The sequence below is a fragment of the Phyllostomus discolor genome, chromosome 5, assembly GCF_004126475.2.
Source record: "Phyllostomus discolor isolate MPI-MPIP mPhyDis1 chromosome 5, mPhyDis1.pri.v3, whole genome shotgun sequence".
In the NCBI taxonomy this organism is placed as follows: Eukaryota; Metazoa; Chordata; class Mammalia; order Chiroptera; family Phyllostomidae; genus Phyllostomus; species Phyllostomus discolor.
The window spans coordinates 46,293,219-46,319,474 of NC_040907.2; the positions used below are offsets into that span (position 1 = coordinate 46,293,219).

The 26,256-nt window shown below is 43.8% G+C and overlaps 1 protein-coding gene across 2 annotated transcripts in view; it reads left to right on the top strand.

The window, feature by feature from the left end:
- The first annotated feature begins 6,419 nt into the window (after positions 1-6,419).
- The window catches only part of PGM1 (phosphoglucomutase 1), a 57,170-nt gene continuing 37,333 nt past the window's right edge, over positions 6,420-26,256 (top strand). The window contains exon 1 of one of the 2 annotated variants that reach the window (XM_028511984.2): positions 6,420-6,854. In XM_028511984.2, coding sequence (XP_028367785.1) covers positions 6,609-6,854 — 246 coding nt within the window. In that variant the 5' untranslated portion in view covers positions 6,420-6,608. Of the gene's footprint in view, positions 6,855-6,942; positions 7,273-26,256 lie in introns of those variants that run through there. The other variant, XM_028511986.2, reaches the window with a different exon arrangement.

Sequence of the window (26,256 nt, forward strand, 5' to 3'; positions counted from 1 at the left end):
GAAATACATCTAAATTTTTTTCATGCTGGATTGATGTTTCTAAACAAATTCTCTCTCAAGGTAGAGAAGTCCAGCTTTTTCACATTGTAGTTCCTGGACTTCGAGTGTTGGAGTGTCTCAGAACTTGGTGTTGACTTTTTGTCCCTGCACTCTGTGTCCTGCTAGGTGATCTCATTCACTCTCGTGTTTTCAAATGCTATCTATATGCCAATGGATTATAAATTCATCTCGTGGCAGGTCTCTTTTTTAGGCTCTAGACTTTTGTTATCTAACACCTTATTTCTGTACCTCCACTTGAAGGCATGCCAGGCACCTCAAACTTTACATGTCTAAAAATTCATGGATCATTCCATACTGCTTTTCATCTCCACATTTTTTACCATAGTTCCAGTTGCAGATTGTTAGGAGACATGACTCCTTTTCACTTGCCCTATGCATATAATCTATCAGCAAGTCTTGTTGACTACTTTCTGAAAATATCTTGAGTCTGTTCACTTCCACCCATCTCCACTGGGTAGATACTCATTCTACTATAATACACCAGTTTCCCACCTGCCTATCTGGTTTCACTTCATCCCCTTTTCACCTTTCATTCATTCACAGAGCAACCAGAGGGATCTCTTCAAAATGCTGTTATGATCACAGTATTCCTCTGAGTAAAACCCTTTTGGCGTGTTACAACAAGTATGAAACTTAAAGACATTATGCTAAGTAAAATAAGCCATACGCAAAAGGACAAATATTGTATTATTCCACTTATGTGACAACAGAACAGTCAAATTCAAAGACAGAAAGTGGAATGGTGGTTCCTGTGGGCTGAGGGAGGAGAGGTGGGGGTTAGTGTTTAATGGGTACCAAGTTTCAGTTTGGGATGCTACAGAAGTTCTGGAGATAGTGCTAACAGTTGTACACAATGTGAATGTACTTAAAACCACTGAATGTACCTTTAAAGTGGTTGAAGTGGTAATTTTTGTATGATATATATTTTACCTCAATAAAAAAAACCCCTGTGGTTGTCCATTGTTGTTATGATAACGATTGTAGTGCTTGACACCACCCAGAAAGCCTGATGTGATCGTTACACTGGCTGCCTGTTGGGAACCGCCCTGCCTGGTATCAGAAGCTGTAATCCCCACCAAGGCTAAGGCTGAGGGAATGACCTTGAAACTGTAAGCCACCAAGGAGACAGGCTTATCTCCCTGGCAGGAGTGCTGCTTCTGCTACTTCATCCATAACTGGCCCCCGATGCTTGGTCGGTTAGCCAATAACGGTTAAGATTCCCCAAGGGGGGAAACAACCTAAGACAGGCACAATCACGTGGCAGGCCCCCAAGGAAGGACTTTGAGGGCTACAGCAAAAGGGGGTGATGGACCCTCGCCCCTCGGCTTTGACAAAGCCTGAGTCCTCATTGTCTATGAGAAAATCTCCTTATCTCTTGGTTGCCTTAGTTCCTTTGCTCCACCTAAGCTTGAAACAATGACAGGGTGGTGCCCCCTGTGCTGGAAAAGGCAGGTTCCCTGGGTGATCTAAGAAAGAATATGTAAAATCCTGTGAAAACTGCTTTGTTTAGAATGTTCTCAATTGAATGATAAGAGTCCAAGAAAGAAGTAAGTTTGTTCCTTAAAGTTTTTACAGCTCTTTGACCCTGACTCAAAATAGGCCCTCAGAGTTCCTTATTATCTATTGTTCGATCCTTACTTCCTGGCAATGAGTAATGAGTTTTACCTGAATTCTTATGCAAATGAACCCAATAAAAACCCTGCTCAGGTGGGGGAACAGGGCACTCTCCTCTAGGGAGGGTGGCCATGGCGCTCCCCACTAGAGAAGAGTGGCCATTTCGTCCCTATTCCTCCACAGGACTTGGTTGTCCCTGTGTATGTTTTTCTCGTGTTTCGACGAGCTATCTGCAGCGTTCCGCGGTCACTGCTGGTTGGTGGCTGCGACAGCTGCCTTTCCAATCTTTGATGCCACTGAATTTCCCTCTTACTTCAAACCTTCCCTCTAATGTTCCCTCTGTTGGAATGAAATGCTCCCCTTTTCACCGGCCCACTCCTCTTCCTCCTCCTTCCAGTCCTCAGCTTATGCATCACTTCCTCCTCAATATTTTCCCTGATTCCCTCCAATGACAGACCCTCCTACCTACATTCTTACATCACCTGTACTTCCTTGCAGCACTATCACGATTATAATTTATTATTCATTATCTATTTCCTCCAATATATAGCAAGCTCTGTGAGACTGAAGACCATTTTGACTTGTTAACCTAACACTTTTTTTAAAGATTTTATTTATTTTTAGAGAGGGAAGGGAGGGAGATAGAGAGAAACATCAATGTGTGGTTGCTAGGGGTCATGGCCTGCAACCCAGGGATGTACCCTGACTGGGAATCGAACCTGTGACACTTTGGTTTGCAGCCTGCACTCAATCCACTGAGCTACACCAGCCAGGGCAACCTAACACTTTTGAAAGAGCTGGTGCTTTGTAGAAGTTCAAAACATATTTGTAGAGTGAACATAAATGAACCAATTCATGAATGCATGAATACTATCTAAAGGTTAAAGGATAACTTAATGAAATTAGAATTACTGCTTAAAAGAAGTACTAAAATGAAAAAAATAACGCATTTTTAATAGCACAATACAAATCCCCTATAGAAAACATGGAAGAATCCAGAAAAAACACAAAGGAAATAAAAATTACCCTATTTCACAAACCAGAGGTGATTATTGTTACATATATTGATATATTTCCTTCTAGTCCTTTGTATGTGTGTGTTTCATAAATAAAACTCTCAGCTCTGGCTGGTGTAGCTCAGTGAATTGAGGACAGGCCTGTGAACCAAAGGCTTACCAGTTTGATCCATAGTCAGGGGACATGCCTATGTTGCAGGCCAGATCCTCAGTAGGGGATGCATGAGAAGCAACCCCCAGCAACCGCACATTGATATTTCTCTCCCTCTCTTTTGCTTTCTTTTCACCTTTCTCTAAAAATAAATATATAAAATCTTAAAAAAAATAAAACACTCAAGTGGGATACTATATATACAATTTGGTTTTTATTTATGTTATACTATTTAGTTAAGCCCACATTATAAGTAATTCTAAGTAAGAGTTATCTTTTGACACATCTTTGACTGCATCTTGGATTTTTATTACTATTAATTAATGAAAGTAGATAAACCATATGAATGTGAAAAAATATGAAATTAGGCAATAGGTGAAAGGATTACACATCTCACCATAATCTAACTGTGCAAGAAAGGCAACTTACTTTTTTTAAAATAGCAATTAATATTTTCAAAATGCCCTTCTGCTCTGGTGGCAGAGACTTAGATTTCTGTGAGCAGGCATACATCTCAGTCCACAGTTAGGTGTTTGGGAAATAATATTCGTTTTTCTAAAATGCATCTTGACTTCTATTTCATTTGGCTGAGGTAGCCCATCTGTGGCTATCATTAGGTCCAGTTAGTTCATACAGTGCCAAAGCACTGGAGAACAAGAATACCTGCCCTTTGGTACCAAATGTCTATGGAGCGCACAGTCATCCAGTCTTATTTTTGGTCTGCGCTGTCAAGAACTCTCATTTCTCTTTCCATAAGCTCTTCTGGTGCAGTGGCTTCTTTCCTACTCCAGTGTCACCCACGTGGGAACAGAACTCATTCTGCTGCTTTTTGTCAACACTACAACTTGGAAATCTCTGAAGTCAGTTTTGAGTGCAGGTAGAACCTGTGAACACAATTAGATCTCGCTCCCATAACTGCTGCATTACATGGCAAAGGGAGATTTTCCAGCTGTGTCTAATCCAATTACACAAGAGTTTTCTCTGGCTGATGGCAGAAGAGGGAGTCAGAGATTGAAGCCATAAGAAGAACCCGATGCAGGTGGCCTCTAGGAGCAGAGAGTGGATCCTGGTTGACAGCCAGCAAGGAAACAAAGACCTCTGACCCGCAATGGCAAGAAAATGGATCCTGCCCACAAACTGGATGAGACTGGGAGCAGAGCCCAGTCTAGCTGACACCTTGATTTTAGTTTTGGCGCCTGTTGTGCGCGCACACACACACATACACACAGCATTCAACCCAGCCAAACACACAGAGATTTCTGATTTATAGAACTGGAATAATGACAGGATGTTATTTTAAGCCACTGAGTCTGGGGTAATTTGTTACACATCAAGATAAGTAATACAAGGAGATTGCATGGTTAGGCATAGTTACCAGGACACAAGGACCCAGGGGACCACTTGCTGAGCCAAGATCAGCAGACCTGTCCATAAAATCATGAACAATAATAATAATGATGATGATGATAAATGGTGATTGCCTGAAGCTACTAAATTTGAGCGGTTTGTTATGTAGTTAAAGCTAATTGTCACAATTTCTGAGGTGAGAGACTTATGGAATAACTCCTCTTGAAAAGTCCCATCCTAGTTCTGAAGGTAGTGAAGAATATAGAAAGAGCATGGGATTTGAATTTGGGCCCATCACTCTATAATAATAGAGTTATTTCCCTGGCTGGTGTGGCTCAGTTGGTTGCAGTGTTGTCCCATAGCTGAAGGTCTATGGGTTCAATTTCCGCTCAGGATACATGCCCAGGTTTCGGTCTGATCCCCAGATCAGACGCACACAGGAGGGAACAAATCAATGTTTCTCTCACATTGATGTTTCTCTCTCTCCTCCTCTCACTCTAAAAGTAATGAAAAAAATGTCCTCAGGTGAGGATAATAATAATAAAGTTACCATTTATTGAGTATTTATTAGTATTGTATTAGGAACTCTATATTTGGGAGCTAATTTGATCCATGCAACTCCGCAAGACAAGCATTTCTAAGACTCAGTGACTCAATGCTGTATGTTCATTTTGTGCAGTTAGGTAACTTGGATTTACATTCACCACTTTATCAATTCTCTAGCCTATAAACTGGGCTGATTATAGTACTTAATTCACAGCTGATACTCTATAAACTTTGTGAATTTCTGTGTAAATACTGGAAATCCTTACCAGCAGTCCAGGATTCGTTTTTCACGTGTTATTTGCCCGGGAACTCATCTATCATGACTATGTCAAAACCTACCGATATTGACATAGCACCTACATCAGCCTGTGTGTCAACACTTGATTGCTGAGATTCAGAGGTCATGCAGGTCTGTCAACCCCCCTGCTTGATCAAGATACCCCAATTAACCACTAAAAGGGCACAAATATAATCACATTCACAGATTAATGGTAAGTTCTGATTTTGGAACTAGGGTAGGGGACCTAATATTTTTTGAGGGCCTCTGTTTCAGGTATCATGCCCAGTGATTTACTTACATCAGCTGATAATGACTGAGTCTGTTTGGACTGGATATGGATAATTATTAAGTGTATCAGGTTATTCTACCAGGTATCCACAACTGAGAACCACTGACATACAAAACCTCGATGGTTCTTGCAGAAATCCTCTCAGGTTTTGTGTGCATTGTAGTAAAGAAATGGATGCCCACAGATATTAACAGGTCACACATCTTGTTAAGTAGGAGGAAAAAGTCCATTTTTTCCCCACTCCACCATAATGACACACTTCTCAAGCAGAGGAGACAATCACTGTCACCAAATCAAGGGAGATGCTGAGCTTAAGGTTCCTACTAAATACTGGAGTCCCTCTCCTTGACTCTGTCTCTTCCATGAATCCTTTCCAGCCACCTCAGTCCTCCTTGATCTCTTCACCAAATTTCCATTACATGAATAACTGGTGGGCTCTGACAGTAATTGTCTTCAGCCTTATCTTATATTGGTACCCCTGTTTATCAAGGCCTCCCTGTCCATTGATTTCCTAGTTGTCAAATCTGGTGACAACCGCAGGCAAATATCATGGTAAGAGCTCTAGTTTTGGAGCTATACCCACATGAGTTGGCCTCCTGCCTGTACTTTTATCTGTAAGGCCTTGATGAGCCATTCTATTTTTTGAATCTGTTTCGTAAGCATAAAACGGGGGACAGGAGGGAAATCTGTACTTTAGGAAGAATTAAAAATATTATATTCAGTAAACCTTAGTTATTAGTATACTACCCTAACCAGTGGAAGTACAGTTACATGGGCGAGTTAGACCTTTAGAGGCGACTCATTTTTCTAACACACATACCCTAATATTTGGAGAGAGAATGAAAGAATGAGGAGTCAAAATCTAGCTGAGGCTGGCACTTTTGCCAGAACAGGTTTCCAGAAAATTATTTACATATGATACTCTAGCCAAACCACATGAAATCGCTATGCTCTTTCTGTATTTTTCTCACCTTGCCTCAAGTTGTCCTATGACCGCGTCCCTACCCCAAGCTCTGCCCTTCCATTTATGGGAGGAGTTGAGGGTTTCATTTTGTAGTGGCTTGGTTGGGGTGCAGTGGGGGTGTTAGGGTAAATCAGAGAGGCTCCACCCACATCTAATGAGGCCTGGAGGCGGTGGAGGGAGGGCCCTGTCCCCTGTCCCTTTAAGAAGGGCCGAGCGCGGCTAGGAGGGCCAGCGTTGCCCCGACCCCGCCTGCCCAGTCACCCTAGAACAGCTGCAGCCAGTGCTCCGGCCGCCCCTCGGTGAGCAGAGTCCGCTCCGGCTCCAGGAAGCAAGTCGCCAACATGGTGAAGATCGTGACAGTTAAGACCCAGGCGTACCCGGACCAGAAACCGGGCACGAGCGGGCTGCGGAAGCGGGTAAAGGTGTTCCAGAGTAGCGCCAACTACGCGGAGAATTTCATCCAGAGTATCATCTCCACGGTGGAGCCGGCGCAGCGGCAGGAGGCCACCCTGGTGGTGGGCGGGGACGGCAGGTTCTACATGAAGGAGGCCATTCAGCTCATCATTCGCATTGCTGCCGCCAACGGGGTAAGCGCGCGCCGCCTCCTCCGCCTGGCGCTGCGGGCGCGGGGCCGTGCGCTACGTGCGGCTGCCGTTTTCCCTCGCCAGCCACCCGCCTCCGCGAGGGCTCCGTCCTCTCGCGTGCGCGGCTGCCCCAGTCTCCACCCCCAGCCCCTCGGCGCCCGCTCCTGCCGGCTTTGAAGGCCGGAAGGGGTCGCGGTCCGTGGGAAAGTGGCCACTCTGCTCCCCGGAGCTGCTTCCCCGACTCCCTGCAGGCTGGGAGGTGCGAGTTGGGGAACGGGGCTCCACCTTGGGGAGCCTGCCTCCGCCTTCCGCCCCTCCCCTCTCTCCTCCCTCCCCTCCCGGGGCCTCTGACATTTACTTGAACCTTTCCCGACTGAAGATACAGTTACACAGCGGAGTGCAGTCGCCTTAACCCAGAAAGGTTAGAGGCCACCGCCTTGCTCAGAACCCCTCGCCTGCATCCCCGGTGGCCTTCTATTCTGGTCTGGGACTGGCGCTGTCTTGGGCCAGAGCCCGACCCCGTGGGGCGGGGTGGCGGGAGCACTGGCCCCCTGGTGTGTCAGGCCGGCGGAGCCCCGAGAGGGTTGCGAAGTCTTGTTCCCTACCCCTCGGTTTGCAGAGGGACGGAGCTCCTGCCCTTGCGGACCTGGTTGCTGGGGAGCAGGGTTTTGAAAAGGCTATTAGTCTTTGCCCACTGGTGCTTCTGGATCCGTTCCCCGGAGGGGGCTGGAGCTGAATTCTCATTGGAACACAAACTGCACAGCCCGCGGCGCTCTTGGGCAAGAGGTGACAGCCGGCCAGGAAGTTAATGCAACACTTTGGGTCTTTTCCCCGCCTAAGGAACGTTAACTGACTTAATGGGGCAGGTTCACTGGGATAGGTGAAACTTTGAAATAGATTTTGCAGTAAACCTGATACACGGAAAAAAATACATTTATGAAACAGGTAAATTGGAGCTGGTTGTTCACTCTTATAAAACGTTTTCTAACGAGTTTTTCTAAAGAACAAGTTTTCTATATTTAAAATAAGATTTGACCTTTACTATCTCTTCTGAAACTCATTCCATTTAATATTTTAATTCACTCTAATAGTGCTTTATTTATCTTATTAACATATTGAGTGCCATTTTGCCAAGCACCCTGAGAAGTCCTTCACTTTTGGAATCTCACTTAACCTACTGCAGCCCTGCGAGGTAGGTGCTATTATGGGCATCTTCAAGTTGCCGAGGAGGATAGGAAGCTTAGGCAAGATAAATAATTTGCAGGAACCGACATAGCAGCACTGAGAATGCAGTACACAACCCGAATAGCTTCTGGGAATGAAGGGAAGCTTAAATCTAAAGATCTGTTCTTAAGGGGTCTCCAAAATCTAAGTTGGACCTAATCTACATCTGCCTCCCTGGGTCAAACATTGTCTGGATTTGTTTTCTTTATGCTCCTGAGTTTTCAGACAACCACACATTCTCTTGAAAGAACAAACTAGTTATATCCCAGTAGATCCCTTCATTTCCTTATCACTTGTGGTGAATTTGCATTTTATTCATTTGTTCAACAAACACTGAGCTGTGAACTGAGAAATATGTGGAATAAAAAGACAATTCTGACCCAAGGCTCATCCTTAAAAAGCTTGTAGCATAGTAAGAATTTTAGGGGTCCAAAGGAAAATGGTTTATTTGGCAGTTATGTGGGGTGGGAAGGAAACAGTTAAGACAAAAAAAAATTGCACCTGAACCTTATCACCTTTTCGATACTGTTCCATTGTTTTCTCCATTTTGGCCAGTCTTTGTAAAACTTGTCTGCATTCACTATTGTTGATTTCTCACCTCCCGTTCCTTCCCAGCCCCACTGCCATCTGACTCTGCTTCCCCCACCACTCTACTAAAATTTCTCTCACCCGGTTACCACTGACTTTCTGGTTGCTAAATCCATTGACCACTTTTTAGGCCTTATCTTCTCTGACTTTCCTGTTGCATTGATCACTGCTGACCTTGTACTCTTTCAGCGTTCTCATTTCTTTCTCTTGACCACTGTCTCCTGATTCTACTCAGACTTTTTGGGTTTCTTCCTGCACTGCTTGCCCTACCCAAACCCCAACTATTCTCTAGGTTTCTGTCCTCAGCTTGCTGCTCTCTGATTTTATTTTCTCTGTCTCTTTGTCTCTCATGTCTCTCTCTCTCTCCTTACCATGGATTTAAATACGGTCTTCCTTCTCTTCTGGTATCGTTAAATTCGGATAGCATCTTCAGAAACCTTTCCCCAACAACCCCTCTGTGCCCTCTCCTCCCATTAAGTGATCTTTTCCCATAGGCCTGTAATTCTAGAATAGACTAATCAAACCTAGTGAAATTTTCTGTTTGCATGTGATACTCCCCAACTAGAGAGTAGGCTTCTTTAAGATAGATCTATGTTTTATCTGTATCTGCAGTACCTAGGACCATGTAGCATTCAATGAATCCTTGTTCAGTTGCCTTGAATTGTGAAGTGTATTCCAGCACTTAAGTTTATTTTCATTGAACATTTATCATGTGCTGACTTCATATCAGACATTGTGCTAAGTACTTGGCATACAAAATATTCTCGCCCTCAGCAAATGCGTAGTCTAGAAGAGGAGTAGACAAGAATAAGTAGTTCTGGGTTATGATGGAGGTACATACCAGGTTCTGAAGGGGCAGGAGCGTGGAAGGCCGCACTTGGGAGAGGATGGTAAGTGAGGGAGGCTTCACAGAAGGGTGGTAGCTGAACTGAGGCTTAGAGGATTAGTTGGAGTTGCCAAGGCAGAGGAATTCTAAGCAGGATAAATATCAGAGGACTTAAGGATGGTTCTCTTGGGCAAGTTATTTACTTTCTGATTCTATTTCCCCTTGTGTGTAAGAGTTGGAAGTGGTGGTACATACCCAGGCTCTTGTCAGGATCAAATGAAACAGTGCATTTAAAAGAACATAGCCACTCCTTCTCACCTGGAAGCTGTTTGGATGACACTTGTGAAGAAACCTTTTGTTGGACGTTTCTTGTTGGAGGGGGATGGGACTTTAGGCCATCAACATTCTGCTGATATGGGGACACTGAGTCAGCCAACTCAACCAGATGCAGATACTAACCCCCCCCCCCCCCCGCCCCCCACACACACACAGAGATACCAGCATGGTCTCCCACCCTCCTCTAACCCTCATTGGTTCCAGCATAGAGGGATTCATGGTGGTCAGAACCCGATTGGGTACAAGTGGCAAAAACACAGCTTGGATTAGACCAACTGAAAAAGGAGTTTCTTGGCCCCTGTTACTGAAAACTCTAAGAGATTCCTACTGCAGACTCCCTACTGGTTCAAACCATTCCTGGTCTCTAAAAATCACTGTTGGGCCCAGTGATCTGCAAATGACCAGTGTTAGGATTTGGGGAAAGTTCAAATTCATAAGTAAAGGGAAGTTTAGATATTTTGAAGGTTAGTTTATCATCTTCAGCAGAATAAAATGAATGCCCTTATGGAACTTGTGAAGTATTTTGATGAAGAAGCATGTTTTCTTCCATCAGGTCACAGGAGTTCTTGTGCCATGAATTCCTTTGTTAAACCTGTGGACCCCTTCTGAGAATTGTTCCATTTTAAAAAGTACAAAGGATTGCAAAGGAAAAAAACTATATTGAAATACAATTATTAAAATATTAACCAAATTTGTAACATAGCAAGATATAGTCTCCATTATTGATATACTAAATAACAAGATTCAGTGGAGGGTCTAGTATTGTCTTACTTTAGAGTAGTGATAAGTACAAATGGTATTTTGAGATATCTACAATCTCAATATTTTGAGATAATTACACTGTGAAATGAAAATCCTTGTGATTTCTGCTGATGATTAAGTCCCAGGTAGCAGTAGTATTAGCAGTGGTAATAATAATAAAAATAAATAATAAAGACTGTGGTTTGTTGCCTACATTCATAACTAAAGGAAATGCTAAATTCCATTTAGAGGTTAGTGAGAATAAAGATGTTTTGGTTTGTTTTGCCTTTCAAATTCATGGACCCCATTACATCCCATCCACGGATCTCATGGGCCTAAGGAGTCAGAGTTAAGGACCCCAGCATTAAACAAATGATTCCCTTTTAGTGTCAGGTATTTGCACCAAATGGGTATTAAATACATGACTCAAAGGTTAAAGGTCTCGGGTTCTCAGACCAAACCACTGGGGCTTTGAGAACTTCATTTTAAGTAGAAGGACTTATGTCCCATTTGGGGTGGATCACTCTTCCGAACTCTCATGAGGCCCAGCTGCAAACCCAGGCGAAAGGACATGTTTAGTTCTGAGAAGGAAATGACAACACTCAGCACAAGGGAGAATGTTCTGGGGCCCTGAGGTAATTGGTGTTAGGTGGAGGCCTCTTGTTTTTCATACTTAAAATCTGATATCCCTCGAGCAGGGATGACTTGGCAGAGAAACATCTTTGGATCCCTTTTTAACATGCTGTAACTCCCGTGTTTGAAAAAAAAAGTTATTTAATTATGATGGGCTTATGAATGGTTGTTCTCCCCTTGTGTAAGCTTTCTGATGTTGAACAGACATTTAGTACCAGGATGAATAAGGTACTGTCTTTTTCCATTCAGGAATGTGCAGTCTCTTGGGGGAGATACAGCACAAGAAATACACATGCAGCCCTAGCTGGCATAGCTCAGTGGATTGAGCACGGGCTGCGAACCAAAGTGTCGCAGGTTTGATTCCCAGTCAGGGTATATGCCTGGGTTGCAGGCCATAACCCCCAGCAACCACACATTGATGTTTCTCTCTCTCTATCTCCCTCCCTTCCCTCTCTAAAAATAAATAAATAAAATCTTTTTTTTTAAAGAAATACACATGCAAAGAGCAGAATTAGAAAAAGTGCAAATAAGGGAGAAAACATTTTGACCTGGGGAAAGAAGAGATGGAAATTGAATTGTGTCTTGAAGAGCAGACAGCGTGCAAACAGAAAGGGCCACCGTATAGGAGAGGGACACGGCAGAAAGGCAAAGTGTCTTGAAGAAAAAGGACTGTTCTTAGAGCTGGGCACTTAGCCACTAATCTTTGTTATGTGAAATATGTAAGTAAAATTAAGAGTTTCTCTTTCTTGGCTTCACTAATGCTCTTGCTAAAAACTTTTTTTTTAAAACATTGTTTAAATCCTTACCTGAGGGCATTTTTCCATTGCTTTTGGAGAGAGAGGCAGGGGGAGAGAGAACCGTCCATGCAAGGGAGAAGCATCTATGGGTGATTGGTTGCCTCTCAGGTGCACCCAGAGTGGGGATCAATGGTACATGCACCACCCAACTGAGTCACCCCGGCCAGGTCTCCTTTTTCTTCTTTTCTTAACTAAATCTGATAGCCATGGATCATTAAAGACTAGAAAGAAGAACATTCTCCCTTTTCACAGTAAAGCTTCTTTTGGTAAACAAGATTAGATAGAAAAGAGTGATTCATTAACTCAGTAAATATTTATTGAGTACCGATTGTGTGCCAGGCCCTATTTTGGGAAGTAAGGACACAGCAGTGAACTGAGCGGTTTCTGCCAGCATGGAGCTGTGGGGTTCTGATGGGAGGGGGATGATAAGTCAGCATGTGTATCAGAAGATGGTAAATGCTCTGAGGAAAAGTAAAACGTGGTAAAGGAGAGAGCATCATAGGTGGGCTCTTCTTTTTAGTGTGCAAATTGGGAAAACCTCTGCTAACCCTGAGGTGAGCAGAGACCTGAATGAACTGCAGGAGTGAGCCGTGCGGACTTCTCTGTGGGAAGACTTCCAGGCAAGGGAAGAGTTCAAAGTAAAGGATAAATACAGTTAATCATTTCACATTGTACAATTACATTCCAAATAAAGAAGTGTACAAATTTCCATTGTACAAAGGGCCCCAGTAATACATGTAGTTTATTATATGTATATTACAAATGTTGTATTATAAATTTATCTTGACAAAATAAGAGGTTTAAGCAACACTGATCGAATTTTAAAAATAAATTTGTTTCCTCCTCTTGGATTTGAGGAGGAGGAAAAACTTTTTCTCTAACCTTATGGATCCTACTAGTTAAACTGTCAAGAGACAGAGTGGTAACAAAAGATAGGATTTTATCACACATTTATCATATTTGTAGAAATTTACAGAAAGCTGAGACTCAGCTAAGGAAGCAATTAGAGTTTAGGCTTATATACCATTTTATTAGGTGAGGGGGAGGGAGAAAAGGGCTCTTATGGAAAAGACAAATGACTTTTAGGAAAAATAAGACCTTAAGAGAATGGGTGAAGACGATCTATTTGGGTGATAGTGATAGTATCCATTTAAGTGTGGTGTGGTGAGCAAAGTCAATCATCCCTGGTTTCTAGAAACTGTCTCCAGGAGGGGATGTATGACAACCGAGGAGACTGCTTGTAGGCAGATAAAGGAGTTCAGAAAAATGCTTTCTCTCAAATGTCTTCAGCTCAGAATAACTGTTACACTGCAGTGGCATATTCTGACCCCCTTCAGACTTTCAAAGAGCTGTCAGGAGAATGATTTGAGTGGGCTACACCTTTAAGAAAGTTGACTAGGAAGGTTTGAACTGGTCCAGTCATTTTCCGCTAAATGAAGTCCACACAGACATATCCCAGCATTCCATTACCTTTGAAGCTGTGCTCAAAGTTCGGAACCACGTTTTAAGAATGGCTACTGAGTGCCTTAAGTCATTGAAGACCCACGGAGGGCTTTAGGGAAAGACTTTTCTCACCTACATCCTCCGAAGGGGAAGAAAATCTGAAAGGGGCAGCCCTCGGGGATGTTGCTGGGGGAGAGTGAAAAGGATGTGCCTTTCCCTTGGGGTATGGAGAGGGATGCCAATTGTTTGTTTGTTTGTTAAACTTTAATTATTGGAAGTCCCCCTTCCCAATGCTTCTCCTGGTCATTAATTAGCAGAGTCTCTGAGGTGGAAGATAGAAGTGGTGAGTCAAGCCTGGGGACTGCCAGTCAAGCCAATAAAGGCTTAATCACGAGTGGCAGACACTTTGAACATTGTGTTTTCATAGTGGAAACATTTTCTTTACCCACTTCCTGAGTACCCCAGTGCTCCTGAAAAGATGTAGTGTGGTAGACAAGTACAGAAAGATTGGGTGACTCGCTCAAACTGGTAGTAACGGTGGAGTTGGACCCTGGTCTTCTGGTATTTCATACATTTGTTCTTTTCCATAAATAAGTGTATCCCAAAGCAGGTAGTTCTGGGGATTATTATCATATCAGGGTTAAAAGTTGGGGAAAACTGGATTGGGCAGTCTTAAGTTGGACTTTCAGAGCTTTTAATATATAAATGAGTCTGACCAGGTTGCCAGAGGACCTGGAGAATGATCTTGCAAAATGCCGACTTGCACTCCCTGGGTTGATATGACCATCCATACGTTATACAAATCTTCCCAGATTTAAGTTTCATTTCTTCCCTTTAAACTGGTGTTAATGGCATGTAAGGACGATGAGATCTTGCTTTCCTGTAGATATAAACTGTATGGCTTATTTTAACAACTAATTGTGAATTTGTTTTAGGCTGCTGTTGGGTGTGATTGGTTCAACCCAAGGAGTGCTTCCCGCCTGGATCACTGTATGGTAGCATTTGGGGGTATGGGTTCGATTTCCATCAAATATTAGTCCCTTATACGGAACTCCAGCCTGCTTGTAAGCACCTGTTGCGGAAATGAGCTGAAATGACTCCTATACTCTGCGAGCCCAGTGGGCTCAGTCAGTGCGCTGAGTGGCCACCATGGGACCAGACTGGCCAGTGCGAGACTACGAACACTGGCAGGGAGCGCAGGATGAGCCTGTCTGTTAAACAGAGCTGACTCCTGGGATAAAGCAGAGGTGCAGGCAGAGCTGTGATGGGGGTGAGCGAGGCAAGCGGTGAGGGCTGAACAGAGGTGCACCTGATTCAGGTGTAGGGTGCAGGGAAGTGACAACCACACCCAGACCTGGAGGGGAAGAGGGGAAAGAGTGTCCCAGATGGAACCAAAGGTGAGAGAGCAGAGCATGCTGAAGAGGCAGGTTGGAGGCTCCTCCACCCCCCAACTATATACTTTTGTTTTATATTCTTCAAGAGTTAACCTCACTTCAAACATACCTCATGTTTTATATTTTACAAGGTACTTCCACATGCATTACTTTATTTCCTCTGCAGCAAAGATTTCAGGTCTCACGGGTCACAGAGTCCAGGGCAAGAGACTGGGAACTGCCCGTTGTGTTCCTAGAATGTGAGAGAGGTGACAGGAGAACACAGACACCCCAGGACTGGGCTCCTAGTACCACGTTCCCACTGGGAGTGGCTGAGGACACTGCCAGTTGGGGGAAGTTTTCAGTAAATGAGCATTTGGAGAGGAGAAGTGTGCAGACCTTGCTACTTGGGTTGAAGCCACTTTCTCACGATTAGATTGAATTGAAACCAGTTGTGGAATCCCAATGTAAAGGCAGAGGCAAAATCCACATCAAGACATGACTGTTTTTCTTCCTTTGATCATAAAAAATTAAAAACTGAGCCAGTAGAATATGATGCTGGGACCAGCTGGTCTCCCAGGAGTCAGGTGGATGACAGTTGTGAACTGTCATCCAGTTCATACTGGGAAGTCACTTCTTCCCATGGGACGGACTCTCACCTTAGAGCAGGAGGTGAAACTTTAGTGTAGTCAAAATCATCCTTAAAATCTCTTAGAAAAGTACCACATTGGAAAACAAAACATTTAAGCCAGTATGTATGTCTTTAAATAGCAGGTGCAACTAGAAATTTTTGCCAGGGGCCACCTCTTTGGCTATTCAGATAATCATGCCCGTTCTTCTTTCCACCCAGGAAACATATGACTCTTCCCCAGGAGAGGCTCCCCAAACTCCTTCCAATAAGTATATATAGTTATAAGTGGAGCAGTCACCAGCCATAGTGTTTGCAATCCACAGTCAAAGAAGATCTTTTAGCAGAGCAGTAACCTTCATATTTGTGCAGACTGGCTCGTCCTTGCCTGAGCTCCCGTCTATATAGAAGCGGTCACCCAACACTCCTCTAGTGACTTCTCCCAACCATTGGCCTAGAGCTGCAGGCTTGGTTGGACAGTGGTCTGCCTTCCAAGGAGGCAGTGGTAACACTAATGCCATGGCATAAGAAGTATGCCGATGCCACACACTTTAGATTCTGTTTGGGTATAGAAAACCAAATTTTATTATTAGCTAAAATGTATATTTGGCTATATAACTGTTTCAAAGTAAGTCACTTAAGCAAAACAAACATGCATAGTAACAGGTCTTTCTGGTAGGCTGGGTGTGGGCACTCCAGGGCCTACATGGTAGCCCCGTTGTATAAGGGGACCCATGTTTATTTTGTTGCTCAGCCTCCCCTGGCGAGTTGCCCTTACCTGCATGATCCCAGATGGCTGCCTACCGCCACAGGGTCAGTCTGGCCTTTAGGAATGGGAGACAGAGAAAGCAAGGCACTTTTTTTTTTCAGAGACTGTACATCTAAGGCTTCTTCCAGCAGCAAGGGAAGCTAGGAAGTGTCAGTGTTATTCTGGGTGCTGTGTGCTGGGTGCTGTTATGCTGGGTGCTGAGCAGTGTGGGTATCAAGCTAAATGAACGGGAGCATTGATGTTGAGTAACACCTGACAGTCCTCGCTATCTTAAATATGCTTTCCAAACTTGAAAACCACTCAGTCATTTTCGAGTGACATGGTCACAGAGAGAAAACAGAAACTTACTTTTCTATACCTAAGTAGGTTTTTGGAAGAGGCCTTGACTATCATTTATTCTAACCTCCATCTTAGAAAGTAACCAAGGCAAAAATATTCCCATCGTGGTGGACTTTTAAAATAAACTACTTTATTGAGATATAATTTGCATAGCACACAATTCACCCATTTAAAGTGCACAGTTCAATATTTTTTAGTGTGTTTATAGATTTGTGCAACCGTGACCACTGTCTAAATGTAGAATATTTCTATGACCCTAAAAGAAGCCCACTGTATTAGTAGTTAATCCCTCCTGCTGTCCTGTGCTTTCAAACCTAACTAAGCAACTGCCACTCTACTGTAGGTCTCTATAAATTCATGTGGATGGATTTTACATGGACTAAATGTTCAGTTTTGGTTGCCAGGCAGAGGCAGTTCATTTAGCAAGAGAAGCCCCCAGAAGTATGAGAAGCAAAGGCAGAGGGTTCGTGTCTGGACCAGGAATTAGTGCCCCAGGCTTCTGGGTGCCCAGTTCTGTGCGCTGGAAACACCCAGTGGAAAATGACCCCATTCTCAAGGAGACAGGTCGAATGGGAGTATATGGACACACACACACACAAAGGCAGCCACCCCCATCTAGTATGAGAACTAACACCTAAAGGAAAAGAGATGGCGTGGGAGCTCAGGGCAAGGGCACTTGCCCCCGCCTGCATGTAGTCGAGGGGGTGGTCTGGCCAGGAGGCTTTCTGCATGAGATGAGTCTGTTTTTCTCAGCAAATGACAGTCCAGAGCAGACCAGGCTGTCCAGAAAGGAGGAGAAATTTCTCCAGGAGAATAGCTTCTTCATTTTCATGAGTGTAAGCAATCAGATTTCCTTTTTTGCAAACATATTTGAACTTATATATCCAAATTAGTCTTCTATCCTGCCAAATCACCACCCTGGGAATGGTACACTTACTCCAGTGATGCGTCCAGTGCTCAGAGCATTTTGAAACTCCTCTATGGGAATTATTTCTCAGCCAGTCGGTTTATGGGTCACCTAGGAAAACCAGTCACATTATTTTATAGTCATGCCTCATTTTTCACCTAAAACGATGTAACAAGATTTGATCACCCACTTTATTCATTAGACATGGCTCCAGCCAATTTTTGTCTCTTTCCAAAGTTCAAATCTATTCTCTAAGGATGACATTTGTTATGACTGAAGACTTTCAGAGAAAGTGCCACAGACTGTAAAGACAGTTGCCCGAAAAAGAGTTCCAGAAATGTTAGTGCCATGTCAGCATTGTTTGAGTAAAGATAGTGCTGAGTAAATATGTTGAGTAAATATGTTAGGGTTGTTTTGAAATTGTTAGGGTTGATAGGGGGGTAGCTACCCTTCAGCCCACTTCCCAAGGTGATTGTTTTGAAGGAAGTAACATTAATTTAGATGAAAATACTCTGGCATAACTTTAAAATGAGCCACTGTATTTTATACTGTTCAAGCCCACTGCCCTGTGCTGAGGGAGATTCTGGCCTCTGCCTTCCTCTGCCATCTCCCGTGGTGGCCTGGGGACATCGTGTTCTTCCATTCCGGTAAACATCTAAACATGCTTTGGTTAGGCATTTAGAAATTGTACATAATGGGAAGGTTTGCTGAAACACAAGTAGTCAGAGTGGCCCTGACCCAAGATGACAGGCTGTCAATTCTATGCCACAGAACCAGAAACCTGGATGTGAGGCCTGCGCCTACCTGACTCCAAGAGATTGCCCCATGATTGCAAAGAGGCCAGAAAACGGAGCTGGGATGGCGTAACAAGGTGGAGGTCGGGAAAAAGCTTCTGCTTTAGTAGGAAAACTGTTATGTTCCACCGCCTCTGTGGGACTTGGAGGAATGCGGAGCAAATTGAAATCCATTAAAAAGGAAAAAAGAAACAGAAGGGAAATTAGTGTAGGAAACTCAGGTGGAATTGGAGTGAGGTTGTCACCTGTCACGAAAGCCAAACTGCCTCCCTGAGCTGAGCCGCACAGCTGGCACCAAGCTCTCTGTGGTCGAGTCCGTGAGAAAACACTTTCCACACATCTAGCCAGCTCCCCATATGTAGATTTGGTATAGAAAGACTAATAATAATATCTACCTTGAAAGATCCGTGTGAGGATGAAGTAAAATTTGTGAAGCACTTATCATACAGCCTGACATTGTGTTTAGTAAACAGAAGATTCTGATGATTCTAGCAATTATTATGATTATTACAAATGCTGATGCCATTGGAGGGCAGAGGAGGTCTTCTGTGTCTGCCGCAACCTCCACCACCTAGATGTCCTATCCTGTCTTGCTCCATACAGTTTCCCTTGACCTTGACCTGGGAGGCAGAGGTTCACAGTTGCTGTAAGTCTCAGTCACAGGCCCATTGGCCTGTGATATCAGACCTTCCCTTTGTTGAAGTCAAGAGCTAGCAGTAGATAGTTGAAGATGGATATTTTAGGATGGGCCTAGGCCAATGTCATGTGCCAGATGGGAAGCTACAAGAAATGTCTGCCGGCAGTGCCGTAAACCTCCTGGACTGCATGGGTTTGTTCAGGCAACAAGCGTTGTGGAGCACTCTTTATGCACCAGGCACTGTGTGAAGTGGTTGGGGTGCAAAGGTGGATAAGACAAAGTCTTAGGATGCTCATGCTAGTAGAGGAGTGTCCGTAGGTAGTTAGAAAAACATGGTGTGAATAGAATATTAGTTTCTTCTGGCTGCTGACAAATGACTACAAATTGGGTGACTTGAAATCACACAAATATATTTCCTCACCATTCTGGACACCAGAAGTCTGAAATCAAAATGTGGGCCTGTAAAGGCTCTGGGGAAGAAGCCTTCCTCGCCGCTTCCCGCTCTGGTTGGCTGCCAGTGTTCTTGGCTTTGTGGCTGCCTCACCCCAGGCTCTGCCTCCACCTTCACATGGCTTTCTCTGTGTGTCTTCTTCTCTTCTGTCTCATTTAAGGACACTCGTTATCAGATTTACGGCCCTTTGGGTATTCCAGGTTGGCCTCATTGCAAGATCCTTAACTTAATTTCAGCTGCAAAGACCCTTTTTATCATACAAGGTCACATTACCAAGTTTTAGGTGGACATATCTGTGGGGACATGGGTGGGTGTATCTACCCTTCAGCCCACTTACAGCTGAATGAGAGGAGTTATTCAAGGAATCATGGGAACACAGAAGAGAGCCACCCAACCCCACTTTGATGGGGAAGAGAACAAGGATGTCTTCTTTCCCCAGGCGAGGTGAATTTTGAGGCAAATGCAGAATGATAAAGAGGAACCGGGGAAACTTAAGTGAAGAGAGAAGTGAGGGTGGAGGCCAGGCAGTCACTAGTTCAACACATGTAGCCAATACCTTTGTTGTCCTATATAAAAGTATACTAATGGTAATAGCTAATGAGAAGATTCCAGAACTCAGCTCCGTGATCCACAGTGCTTCCATAGATTCTTGCCATAACGCCAAAGGGAAGACGTGCCACTTTATGGCTCGCTGAATCTTCCCGAATCACTTCAGTTCACAGTGATGGGTTGGAATTGAAGGGTTCAAATTTCAGTTGTGCAATTCACTGTGCAGTCTCATGTATTCTGCTTACCTGATCTAAATAAAACCCAGTTTTCTCACTTGTAAAATGGGATTAATTCTAACACCTGCCCTACCAGAGAGTTTTATAACAATTAAATAATGGGTGTTAAAGGTTTTGGGAACTCCAAGGTACAACCCAAAGGTGAGTTGTTCGGGTTGTTTTGAAATTGCTTCAGGAAAGCCACCCACTGGACTAATGTCAGCCTCCTGCCAAAACAAATCTCAGCGTGCAGTTTTATCTAGCATCTCTCAAAGTCCAAAGCTCAGATGGCTAAAGAATAACCAAAATGTAAAGCTACCACGCCATTTTGAGGTTAGCGGGATGTCAAAATCATTTCTTTTACATGAGAATTTTATTGCAGTATACCTTTGGTGTCTGACAGACTTGAGAGTGATCCCTGGATATGCAGTTTATTAGCTATTTCATCTTATGCAAACTGTTTGAACTCTTTTTTTCTTTCCTCACTGGTAAAATTAAAATAACATGTCATAGAGGTGTGTTTAGGAAATAATAAGGTAATGCATGGGAAGTTACCTAGCCTAATGGCTCACACTTAGCCATAGTAAGCAGGCTGCTGCACTGGGCAGTGGGGATTTTGATGGGAAATACAGATACTTTAAACGTCTCTTTGCTAATAGCCCTCCAGCCACCTTGCACCTTCTCAGTTTCACTTCTCTTCTCAGCTGTGTCAATGACCTATCAAGATGCTCCACACCTGTTCGGCTACAAAATTATGAACAGAAATGTCTTTTGTATGGAGAGTGTTTCATGCCCAGAGCCTGGAGCGGGGTGGGGGACCTGTTCTGTATAACTTCAAGCTTTCAGTGGTATGTTATCAGCCTGGTACTCAGTTGTCTCATCTCACAAGGACACAGCAGCCAGCCCCCAAATAAGGGGAACTTCCCCTGAGTAGCTTAAGTGCTGGTCAGAGTGCTGCTGTTTACATACCATGTCTCCCCACGAAATTTTAGGGCAGTGGTTGCTCGAGTCTGCTTGCTCCAGCAGCTCTTCCCAAACAATTTTGGAGGGGGTGCTTTCCATCCCGCAAACGCTGACCGACGACTTTCTCACTGCTCTGCATTGTTCTGTGCATTTGGGGCATATGGGCATACGCAGCACGTACAGTCTCCAGCTGCCCGTGGAGTTGTCGTCCCGTGAACATTATAATCTGGTGAGACAGTGTCTAGTTGAGTTGAGTGTCATTTCAAGGCCTAGGGTGGTCAGAGGAAGCTTCCAAGGAAGTCAGGAAGAAGTGGAGACATTCTAGGTAGAGGAAGCAGCACAGGCAAACAAAGAGGCCATTGTGGAAAGTAAGCCCACAGGCCGAGACTTTAAAATAGAACTGTCTGAGCTCTGGCATTGCAGGAAGGGAGGAGGGGGCAAGGCAGGTATCACCACACAGGTCCTTAACCCCCTAGCTCCCTGTTACATGCAGGCCAACCTAAGACTCAGTCTGAAAATTATCTTATGACCTCAGCAGGGAGGGAGAAAAGGTTAGGAAGCCTAAAAAGCTATTTATAAGGGGAACTGGGTGACAGTATTTGTCCAAGAAGACATTAAGGCTCTATCAGTATGCCGAGACTGTCATTAAAAAAATATTTTTTGTTAAATATATTGGAGTAACACTGGCTAATAACATTATATAAATTTCAGGTGCGCAACTTTATAATGTGACATCTGTAAACTGTATTGTGTGCTCACCACCTAAATTCTAATCTTCTGTCACCTTATATTTGACTACCTTGACCCTTTTTGTCCCCCCACCCCTTTCCCCTCAGCTAACCACCATTCTGTTGTCTGTATCTATGAGTTTGTCTGATAGAGGGCCGACGGCTGTCTGCCCCGAAACTCTGGGGACGTGATTTGCCTTGTATTCCAGGTGAATGGGGCCCCCTAGAGTGGTGCAATGCTCCTGAGCCAGTTAGTGTTACAGGCTGTGGGAATGCTTGCTTGTTTTTCTGTTTTCTACCACAAGAGGGAAACATAGAACCATGAATGATTAGAAATTGGAACAATTCTGTAGATAAACCTGTTTTTCACCATGGGATCTTAATACATAGTTCCTGGTATTAGCCAGAAGAGGGAAAATATTCTGTTAGCTACAAATTAATATTCTTAAATGATTTAAATGAAAATTTTCTTGAGAATGTTCCAGAAAGGAAATAAGATATATATATGATATATATATAAATAAAGATATAAATGAGATATATACATGAATTTATATGAAGAATATAAATTGCTGTTGTTATGGGTCAAAACAGTTGAATATTGGTAATTTCTACTAAAACAGGAGTCCTCCTCACATGTACGTTATGTACAACAGGGATGACGGAGCCCTAATAGAAGGATACCTGTGAATTATACCTTGTTGTGTAACAATGAGTTAGTGAGGTTGTTTTTAGATTTAACCACACAGTCCAGAAAGGCATTTATGGAGGTGAGGAGTACCTTCCATAACTTCTCTTTCTCCTCTGAGTACTCATAGGTCCCGTGCAAGCTCACAGGTTAGCACTTCTTATTCCACTTTTAAATGATTTGTTGGCTTACCTGACTCTCCTTTTAGACCAAAAGTTTCTTGACAGCTTGAGTCTGTCATCTTCCCGTGGTGCACAGCGCCTGGCGAAATGAACGCCGTGAGTCAACCTATGCAGTAACTGTATGGTGCTTCGATGGATAAACAGATGGGCCGCAGACTGACGGATGCTCAAGGATGTACACGCTTTGAGGCAGCTGTTGGTTTTCAACTTCAACATATGCTTCAGGAGTCTTTTTGAACCTGGGTTTCTGTACAGCTCCAAGCCATCTGGCCCTCGTAATTCTTCCGGCTCTGTACCTTCTTTATAGTTTTATGTATTTTCTCCTTTTCTTTAAAGAATGTTTCTCAACTCTATTAAGATGCACAAACCAGTAAATAGGTATGAAACACAGCTACATATTTTCAGGTTGATTCAAGGCAGTAGTAAAAGCTAACACTTATGTAGTGCTCACAAGGCACTGGAACCAGCTACTGCAAAGTTCCTTACATTTATTAACTCACAACATTTTACACAACAGACCCATGCAATAGTTACCATTTTTTTAAACTCTCTTTAAGGGGGACATTTTTTTAAAATTGAGGTATAATGTACATGTATCATTCTGTTAGTTTTAGGTATACAATATAATGATTCAATATTCCTGTTACTTTCAAATGGTCACCACAGTGAGTCTAAGTTGACACTAATGGGGGCTCCAAGAGATTAAGTACTTTTCCCAAAGTCACCTAACTAGTAAAAGGTACTCTCGCCTGTCTCCCTGGTGCTGACTGAGGTTGCTCAGAGGAGAAGGGCGGGGGGGGGGGGTCTCTGCTCGCTGTCTTCCTGCCTGGGTGGGACAGCAGCAGGGGGAGGCTGACGTGGAGCTGGCAGACGGAAGCCAGCCCTACAGAGCCCCGCTCAACACAGTGACAGTGACAGAAACCCAATCAGACTACCGTGAGCCCCCAGGAGGACTACATCATAAGACTAGAGGGGTGTCTGCTGAAAGCCAAGGGTGGGATGCACAGTTGGGCCCCATCAGAACCTGAGATGGGAGGAACCTGTCTCTCCTGTCTGTTCATCCCAGCACAACTGCTTCATTTCTGCTCTCTGCTGATGCACTTGTCAATATAAATTGTTGTTGTCAGTGGGGTGTGTGTGTGTGTGTGTGTGTGAGAGAGAGAGAGAGAAAGATCTTGGTTATAAACTCATTTACTCAAACTCCTATGAATATTTTGAGCTTATAAAGCAAATATGTTTATTTACTTTTTATTTTTTTTGTCTAGCAAGCAAAACTTTGAAAGTATTCAAGTTGTTCTCATATAATCTAATAATGATACCAACAGATACTTGTGTAGGGCATCCTGTAGCAGCCCTGGTTTTAGAGCTTTCTGAATATTACCTCAGTCGGTCATGACTGCACCAGATGAGGTCTGGAAGCACATCTATAAAAATGAGGCATTAGAAACACAGAGAGGCTAAATAACTTGTCTGAGGTCACACAGCTGGTGACTGGCAGAGCTGGGCTTGCATGCCTGTCACCCTGGCCTTAGAGTCCATTCCCTGAAATATTACAGCACATTGTCTGCATCAGGTGATTTAAACATGTAAGTGTAGTACATTCAAAGTTTTCTTGAATGTTCCAATGATGTTTATAATTTTGATAAAATCCTTTTGCCTGCTTAACTTAAAATCATAAGTCAAAATAAGTTACTCAACTATACATTATAAATTGGATTCACAAGGCTAATCTGTTAAGCTAATATCCCAGATGCACTATTGTACTTAAAGTACCAAATATACTTAGATTTTCTTCCAAACATATTGCACAAATATTAATGCCGTAAGTTTGATTTACTTTTTCTGTATCCTATGAGTTTGATTTACTTCCTCTGGTCTATACTTAACTCTAAATCTTTCTCTCACACCAAGCGATGAGGAGTTACCTTTCCCATTGGATTGGGGGTGACATTGTCCGCTGGCTGAGGTGCAGGTTGGCCCGAGGCCTGGATGTGGAACCAGCCCAGCCCAGGACGGCAGTGCCCGTTTGAAGTCTTAAGTGGCTTGTATTCAACCACTTTCCCTGCTTCTTATGTGTCATGAATCTACAAATCCAACCCTCTTGAGGAGATTCATGTAACCGGTTTCCTGCTTGATTCTATTCTGGGTTTTCTTCCACTTCTTCCCATCGGTGAGGCCCAAAACTCCTAGAGATGACTAAGTGACCCGAGTACAACCCACATGTGTTCTCATGTGTTGTCTGGCTGTCAGTCACAGCTCGGTAGAGATTCTTATGACATGACTGTCCCTGCCCGACAGCTCCTGGGTTTTCTCACCTTCCCAGTTTAAGGAATAACTGAGTCTGACTCATACACATTTGTGTCCTAACTCTGGATTGCTGGGAGAGAAAACATGACTCCAGCCAGCTTTGGTTAGGTGTCCGCCCTGGTGGTCAGGTCTGGCATCAGGATCCTGTAGTAGCAACATGGGCCCAGGAATCTACTCCTGTGGAGTGAGGTGGGGGCACTTTTCAAAGAAGAGAGGGAATGAATGGAAGACACTCTGTGGAGAAGCAGTCAGAGGAAAGAGAGATGTTTGGGTAGTGTCTTCGTATCAGAGCAAAAGAAAACCCAGCAGGGCTCAACTGGCCCAGGGACTCAAAGTGAAGGTCATGTGTAGGAGGCAGCAGAGGGGCAGCTCCAGGCAGGATCATGCTGACCAGGAGAGGAAGGAATCCTTCGCAGCCACCACAGCTGAGGAAGGAATCCTTTTTGTAAGCCGTGGTGAATCTTCCAGTCTCTACTTCTCCAAGCTATTCAATGCACCACCAGAGCCTTCAACTTTCAAAAAAATATGTGAGTTTATATTCCTCCTGCTTAAAAGTTTCCATAGCTTCTGTGCCTACAAAATAAACTTCAGTATGGTTCATGAGACTCTATGATCTTACCCCAAGATTTCTTGAGTCTCACTGTGACCTCTCGAGAGCCATAGCTGGTACATGCACCTCTAGGACAGTCCCAATGCTACTGTGCTATGGTGGCTTCTCTTGGTATGAAGTTGTTAAGAACAAAAGTCTGTTCACTTTTTTTCTATCTCCATCACCCCACCAGAATGTGAAAAAAAAGTTCATATTATTACATCATTTTGTAGTTCGCAGAGGCTTTCATAGACATTCAGAGAGGTCATTTTCAGAAAGCCCTTGTGAGGCAGGTGTTATTGTCCCGCCATAGAGGTGAGACTCGGCCGGCCGAGGGGGTCGAGTTTACTGACAGTTTGCTACATGCCAGACACAGTGCTGAGTGTTTGCACATATGTTACCCGATTCAATCCTCAGGACAACCTTGAGAGCTCTCCCCATTTTACAGGCTCGGTGCAGTTGAGTGACTTACTTAAGGCTGTACCTCTCACACATTTTAGAGTTGAGCCCTGGCCATGCCTGGCTCCTGAATCTGTGGTGTTTGCATTATCTTATAGTGCCTACTCTGGGACTGGCATTTAACAACACATGCTCATTTACTGGACAAGCGAATGACTGTTTCCCAGCTCTTGTGTCCTGTCACTGGGGTCAGACACCCCAAGCAGTCAGGGGCAGACACCTGCAGCCAGTCCCAAGCT